This window comes from Nannospalax galili, unplaced genomic scaffold (assembly GCF_000622305.1).
Source record: "Nannospalax galili isolate Female #2095 unplaced genomic scaffold, S.galili_v1.0 scaffold1217, whole genome shotgun sequence".
NCBI classification, from domain to species: Eukaryota; Metazoa; Chordata; class Mammalia; order Rodentia; family Spalacidae; genus Nannospalax; species Nannospalax galili.
Genome location: NW_008339068.1, coordinates 985,426 through 993,588, shown reverse-complemented (window position 1 = coordinate 993,588; position 8,163 = coordinate 985,426). Strand labels below are relative to the sequence as shown.

At 42.7% G+C, this 8,163-nt stretch overlaps 1 protein-coding gene across 1 annotated transcript in view; it reads left to right on the top strand.

Annotated features, from left to right (window-relative positions):
* The first annotated feature begins 1,784 nt into the window (after positions 1 to 1,784).
* Positions 1,785 to 8,163, top strand: part of LOC103734728 (zinc finger protein 398) — a 38,741-nt gene continuing 32,362 nt past the window's right edge. Inside the window, exon 1 of the mRNA XM_008833812.3 lies at positions 1,785 to 1,996. Coding sequence (XP_008832034.1) covers positions 1,973 to 1,996 — 24 coding nt within the window. The 5' untranslated portion in view covers positions 1,785 to 1,972. The remainder of the gene's footprint in view (positions 1,997 to 8,163) is intronic.

The window sequence follows — 8,163 nt, the reverse complement described above, 5'->3', positions numbered from 1 at the left end:
AGGCCACCTGGTGTTTTCATCCCTCCTTCACAGTCATCCAAGGTCCACATCCTTCCCAACCTTCACTCTGTTCAGTGGAGGTGGGGTGCAACCTTTCACTTTGATATGTTAATTCTCAAGTATATGCACATTCATTATCTTTTTGAGTAGAATATAGAACAGGTTGCCAATGAGACACTCCCATCACCAGACTCAGAGCGCATGGTTTTTCTGGGGATACTCAAAAGTCATTAGTCCAGATTATATCCATTAATAAAAGTCATTCCCTCAGATCTTCTGAACCCTTTGCCAAGTTTCCTCCATAGGTCTCACTCTACAGTTATACTATATCAAATCAAGGGAACTGACATTAGTACAATGTTGTGTTTATTAATATTTTATTTCTATTTATATGCTGAGCAATATTACAAGGTATAGATTTGTAGCCACCTCCCTTATCCCTTAGGGACAATAGTGCTCACCTCACCAAGAGTTAACAGACTTCTTTGGGCTTTGCTGATACAGAGGCTGAGGGAAAGAATGCCTGCTCCCAGGATGTTGGGAATGGGCTAATAAGACAACTACTTCTGGAACACTGGGAATAGGCTGCCATATCCCTCACCCTGTTTATGCATGCATCAAGAGAGGTCTGTTACTGGGCCAGTCGCCACAGCCTTGGGTGCACTGTGCTGTTTTCTTACTATAATCATAGAGAAATTCCTATGTATTTTTCACTGCTTGAGCATTTATCACATGCAAACTCTGTGTGAACTCCAAATACTGAGCTTCCTTATAAAAGCTTCCCAGGAGGGCAGTAAAAGCACTCCTGAGCAGTACAGCCTGGAGTGTCCTGGTCTCAACTGCAGTTCCTCAGCATCAGTTACTTTGCAGCTGCCACATAAATTTATCAGTTTGAGCAAGTATTCACCTGCTGTGGGACATTTTGGCTGTTTCAAGTTTCTGGCTACTACTACTACTACTACTACTACTACTACTACTAAAAAAAACCAAGTAGGAACAATAGCCTAGAGGTCTTTGGGTAAGCACATGCTATCATTATTCTGAGAGGACTACCTAGGACTACAACTATTGTAAAGTGAATGAATATGTATGTATGTATGTATGTATATACATATATATGTGTGTATTGAATATATATAGTTTTTTAATTTTAGATTTCTTTTTTATTTATCTGTATGGGTGTGAGCCTGTATGAGTTTCTATACACCATGCTAGTGCAGGAGCCTGTGGAGGCCAGAAGAAGGCATCAGATTCTCTGCAACTGGATTTTCAGGCAGTTGTGGGCCACCATGTTGGTGCTGGGAATAAAACTCAGGTATTCTGAAAGAGCATCAAGTACTCTTAACCACTGTACCACTCTGCCCCCTAGTTTTTGGGGTTTGTTTGAGATAGGTTCTTCCTGTAGCCTCAGCTGGCCTAGAGCTCGCTATGTAGATGAGGCTGGCCTTGAACTCACAGAGATCTGCCTGCCTCTGCCTCCCAAGTGCTGGGATAAAAGGCATGCACCACCATTCCCGGCTTCTAGCCCCCCCCCCCCCCGTTTTTAACAGAAACTTCCAGATTATTTTCCAGCATGGTCAAAGTAGTATGGGAGACCCAGTCTCTCAACATCCTCACCATTTGGCAATGTCATTTTTGGTGAAGTTCTATGTCTTTTGCCCATCTGCTAGTTGGAATTTTTTCTTGTTCCGTGATTGTGTCCTGAGGGGTATTTGTACCTCTGAGGGGCGGGGCCTGCTGTGGAGAGTTAGCAACCGAAAGGGAGCTGCGGAGGGAGGAGCGTTGGCACCATCTTGGCAGCAGCCTGGTGGAGAAAATGGCCCCAGTGTGTAGCCTGTGTGGACGTGGTAGGGGGCATTTACCGACCTGGGGTGAAAACACACGCCCATGAGGCCTGGACTAAAGCAAACGGAGACTGTGGGCGGGGCGCAGAGGCAATCTGGAACCGCTGGGTGCTGAGCCACAGAGCAGGATGGGGTACCGGGTGTTCGTCTTTGTAAGTTACTCTATTTCTCCTATCTTGCATATAAAGTATGAAAAATTCAGACAAAGATGTGTTATATGGCTTGTCTAATAGTGCGAGGAGCAAGGGACCCTAAGAGAACTCGAGCGACAGTGATTTTATATATATATATATATGAGTACTCTGTCAAATGGCTCAATATTTTTTGTTTTTGCTTTTTGAAACAGGAACTCACTATGTAGCCCGAGCTTGCCTGGAATTCATTACATAAACCAGGCTGGCCTTGAACACACAGAGATCTGCCTTCAGAGCGCCGTAATTAAAGGCATGTGACGCTACACCCAGCCTTTGATTTAAGAATAGGCAGGCGGTTCTCTATGAGTTCAAGGCCAGCCTGGTCTACATAGTGAGTTCCAGGACAGCTGGGCTGGGGCTACAGGGAGGCCCTGTCTCAAAAAGACCAAAAAAAAAACCAAAAAAACAAAAAAAAGAGATTATTTTCCCCAGTTGGTATCTTGTCTTTTTAACTTTTAACAAGACATTTCCTAGAAAAAAAAATTGAATTTGATCATGTCCAATCCATCCCTTATATATTTATTTTTAAAATATTACCCCTTACCAGATGAGGAAACTGAGGCTTAGGAAGATTGAAATATTTATCCAAAGTCATATAACTTGCAAATGGCTTATTTTTAAAATATTTTATTATTTTTTATTTTTATTTTATGTGTATGCGTGTATCTCCTGCATGTAGATAAATGCACCTGTGTCATGCAATGCCCGCCGAGAGCAGAAGAGGCTGTCGGATCGCCTTGAACTGGACTTATGGCCGGTTTTTGGCCACCATGTGGGTGCTAGGAATCAAAACCAGGTCCTCTGCAAGAGAAGTCTGTGCTCTTAACTGTGAGCCATCTCTCCATCACCTTGCTATTGTTCTTATAATGGGATTTCAAAGACGTTTCCCTACAGTTTTTTAGTACTTCCATCCGTGTGCCCTCCACATGCAAGATCCATTTGTGAGCAAAACCTCTGGCCAAAGAACCACATCAAACCACTAACTTCAGCAGAACAGAGGATGTTCTAGGAGGTTTCCAACTAGTTATAGAAAAGGAGACAGGCTAGAGGTGGAAATGAGGAAGAGGCATGTAAGAAAAAGAATTTGTACTGCCCAGGAGTGGGACACAAAACAGTGGGAAAAAATGCAAATAGGGAGGGGTAAATTTGATTAAGGATAACCACCCAAATTGGTTTCCAGTGTTAGGTCTTTTCCTAGCATGAGCAGCAAGCAGTGTCCCTCATCGCCCCAACTTCTTGGGATTCGGCTTATCCAGATGCTTCCCGAAGTTCGTTCTGCACAGCTCTGCAGATGCATCTCCTCAGGGACCACTGAAGGCTCGGTGGGCTGATCCCCTTACCGCCCCGAGGCAACTCAACCCTACCAGAGTCCTCTAACCTAGCACCTCTGGGAGCGGTGCATGCTTGGGAGGTGGCCGCCACCACGCCCCACAGCGCCCCCTGCTGGGGGCAGGAGCTGATGTACTTGGAACCTATCTGCACAGGGAGGGTACTGCAGTCCAGGCAGAGCAGCCACAGCGCACCTGTCAATTATGGATGCACCTGCTTCTTCCGGATCCCCAAGGGAGGAAACAACAGGAGACGTGTTGAAAGAACTGCAGAGTGTCAATAACAGAAAAAATGGCACAGGACCGGAACACACAGGACCCAGAGACACAGACTGAGACATCACAGCAAAGGGCGAGACAGAGCCTCGGGTACTCCCCTCAGCGGCCCTGAGACAGACACCTATTGTGCTCTCCGAGTTTATTTGTGCGGTGATTCCATGACTCTCAAACAAGGGAAATGGAGACCCGACTGGCAAGGAAGTGTGGATAAAAGGGACCGTTTCTTGCGTTGTGAGCAAGCTAGGTGCACCTGCCCCATTACTAAGAGGTTGCTCTGGTAGCTTGGGTATAACGAGGGAAGTAAAATAGTCTGTGTGTATGTACGAGTGTGTGCTTATATCGATGTTTGCTATGGAATAATGAAATATACAATGATATCATTGAATTCGCATTATCTAAATTTACAGTAAAATTAACTTTTTTTCTGCTGATGTCAAGTTCTATGAGTTTTAACACATGTATGGATACATATTATAGCAACCATGATCAGGATATAGAGGAGTTTTGTCATTCCCCAAACTCCCTGAGCTGTCCCTTCACATTACTCTCTTCCCAGCTCCTGCTCCCTGCTGAGGACCAGTCTGCTCAACATCTGTAAAATTTGTCTTTTTACAAATGCCACAACAATACAATCCATCAATGTGTAACCTTTAACTACTGGATTCTCAAAACCATAATTCTAGTCTACACATGTACAACTTTGAACTCATCTGGTCTCATCAAAAGTATAATTCTAGCCAGGCACATGGTAGTGTAATATGGTAAAGTACAGGGATAATGAGTTCAAGGCTAGTCTGGACTGCATAGCCCTTTTCCTATCCCTCCCATCAAAATAGGGCATAATGTTTTTATGATTGGTCCACATTGTTGTGACAATGTTTAATTTCTGGATTGCACTGATTAAATTTTTTATTCATTTGTTTTAATTTTATGTGTATGAATGTTTTGCCTGCATGTATGTATGTGTACCACATGTGTGCAGTGTCTGTGGAGGTCGGAAGGGGGTGCTGAATCACCTGGAACTATAGTTTAAGATGGTTGTTACCTGCCAAGTGAGTGCTGGGAACTGAACCCAGGTCTTCTGCAAGAGCAGTAAGTGCTCTTAATTGCTGATCCACCTCTCCAGCCCCATGATGATTAGTTTTGTCATCGTGACACAATCTAGAATCACCAGGGAAAAGGGTCTCAACCAGGAATTGTCTAGATAAGGTTAGAGGTTGGCATTTGTGGGGAATTATCTTGATTACTGTTCATTGATGTGGGAAGACCCAGCCTAAAAGTGAGTGAAATCATTCCCTGGGTTTCGATCCTGGACTGTTTGAAAAAGGAGAAAATGGTTGAATGTACACATTCACTTTCTCTCTGCTCTTCACTGTGGATGTGACTAGTTGCTTCAAGCTCCTGCCACCTTGACTTCCCTACAATGATGTACTGTAACCTGAAATTGTGATCCAAATAACCTTTACTTCCTTATGTGCTTTTTAAATTTATTTATTTTTATTTTATGTGTATGAGTGTTATGCTTGTATGTATATAACTGCACCCATGTTGTGCAGTGCCCAGAGAAGACAGAAGAGGGTGTTAGATCCCCTAGAACTGGAGTTATGAATGGTTGTTAGCTGCCATGTGGGTGCTGGGATTCGAACCCAGGTCCTCTACAAGAACAGCCAGTGCTCTTAATCACTGAGCCATCTCTCCAGCCCCTTATGTTGCTTTTTTCAGAGTACTTTATCATAGCAACAGGAAAGGAAACTAAGCCACTGGATATTATTCTACAGTATGGCTTTACTGATCAAAGAGGTTACACATGTGCTGATTCATGGGTTCACTCACTGTATAAATTACTTTTCTAATCCTCAAAAACATCTAAGGAGGGTTGGAGAGATGGCTCAGTGTTTGAGGGCATTGACTGCTCTTGCAGAGGACCCAGGCTTGGATCCCAGCACCCACATGGCAACTCACAACCTCTGTACCTCTAGTTCCAAGGGGATCTGATACCCTTTTCTGGCCTCTGTGGGCATTGCACCCACTTGATGCACTTGCATGCAGGCAAAACACTCAAATATATAAAATAAAAATAAACCATCTAAGGAAGGAAAGATTTATTTTGGTTCACAGTTTCAGAGGGTTCAGTCTGCTGTCACTTGACCCCATGTGCTTGGGCAAAACATTGTTGTGGCGGGGGCTGGAGATATGGCTCAGCAGTTAAGAGCACTGGTTACTCTTGTAGAGGACCAGGGTTGGTTTTCCAGCATCCACACGGTGGCTAACAACCATCTGTAACTCCAGTTCCAGAGAATTCAGTGACCTCTTCTGATCTTCACAGGCATTGCATACACAAGTTGCACTTACATACATGCACACAAAACACTCATACACATAAAATATAAAGTAAAATAAAAACCATTATTGTGGTGGAGTAGCTGCTTTACCTCCTGTCAGACTGGAAACAAAAAGGGGGGGGTAGCAACTGAGAACTAGATGTAACTTCAAAGGTCTACCCTAGTGATGGACTTCTACCTGGGCCTCACCTCCTAAATTTTCTACTACCTCCAAAATAGAGCTATCAGATGGGGACCAATTGGCCAACACTTGAGCCTATGGAGGAAATTTCGTATTCAAACTGTAACATCCATTTATTCCAGAAGTTTTATGGGGTTTGCTTATTTTGAGACAGGGTCTCACGATGTAGTGGACCTGTCTGACCTGGAACTCATTTTGTAAACCAGTTGCCCCAGAACTCACAGAAGCCTCCATCTCCCAAGTACTGAGATTAAAGGTGTGAGCCACCATGCCCAGTCCATAGTTTTATGTTTTAAATTTATTTGTTTTTTTTTTTTTGGTTTTTTTTTTGGTCTTTTTGAAGCAGGGTCTCCCTGTAAGCCCCAGCTATCCTGGAACTCACTATGTAGACCAGGCTGGCCTTGAACTCACAGAGATCCGCCTGCCTCTGCCTGCCTCCCAAGTGCTGGGACTACAGGTAGAAGCCACCACGCCCGGGAATGTTTTAAATTTATATATGATTATTTTTTATTTACCTTTGTGTAAAATGTATGCGGTTTAGCTTAAAATTTGTTTTATATGGGGTCCAATAATTGAAACACAACTTGTTGAAACTGTTATCCTTTCTTCATTAAATTGCTTTTATACTTTTGTAAAAATTCAATCATCTAAATTTGTGTGGGTGTACTTTTGATTCATATTTTGCCTCATTGAGCTATGTATTTATCCCTTGGCCAATCTGACGTCTTGATTATTTTGCTGTGCAGGAGTATTGAATGTGGACATCCGCTCTTGTCTTAGTCTTAGGGGAAACTATGTAGTTTTTCACTATTGAGCATCATGTAAACTGTAGGTTTATGAAGATACCTTTTATCAGATGAGGTGATTTCCTAATATTCCTAGTTTTCTGAGAGTATTTTACTGTTTTTTGAGACAGGGTCTCAAGTAGCCCAGGATGGTCTTCAACATAGGATGACCTTGAACTTCTGATCGCCCGTCTCCACTTCCTGAGTGCTGCGATTATAAGTGTGTGCCATCACACCTCTCTCACCATTTTCTGTGGTTGTCAGGAAGTCACAGGATCTATATTTGAGTGTGGACTTTCCAGTGCAGCTGTAAATGGGGGCACCCACTCCTCTGTAAATAAACCCCTGCCCTATGCTCTTCAAAAAAAAAGAAAGAAAGAAAATGATAGGTGTTTGGATAGATAGATGAGAGGGATCTGACCAGACCAAAAGTGGATGGACTTGCACTGGGGAACGTCTGGGGACACTGACTTGACACAGTGGGCCTCAACACCCAGGACAGAGTATATGGGTTCTAGTGGGGGGGGGCTATGGGAGAGTGCTGGTGGGGAAGGGGTTATAAAATGATTCAGATAGTTTGAGATATTCTATATGAAATACAACAAAATTTAATAAAAACAAATTTTAAAAAACACAAGTGTGTGCCATCATACCAAGTTTATGCAGTGCTGGGGATCCAACCTAGAGCTCCCTGTACCCTAGGCAAGCACTCTCAACTAAGATACATCCCCAGCCCACTTTTTGTTTTATAAAGTAGTTTCTCTAAATTTATGAACAAGCACAGTCATCTTAAGTTTATTTAGTAATGAAAAACTAGAATATAAATGTGTAAAGGATGAGACAATCATAATGAAAAAGACATTAAACTTACATTTTAGAAGAATATTTAATTCTTTAGAATATATTCAAATATGTAAATACTGAAAGCATGTTGTAAAACAGTATTTATGATTCCAACTGTGTTTTTGTAAAGTACACATATTTACTACACAGTTGTAAATAAATTTATGTACTGTGACATTATTTTCTGTTATGTGTAAATAAATAAATGGATAAAAAAAAAGTACACATACAGCCAGGTATGGTGGCACATGCCTTTAGTTCCAGCACTTGGGAGGCAGAGGCAGGTGGATCTCTGAGATTGAGGTCAGCCTGGTTTACATAGCAAGTGCCAGATCAGCCAGCCAGGCCTACAGGGAGACCTTGTTTC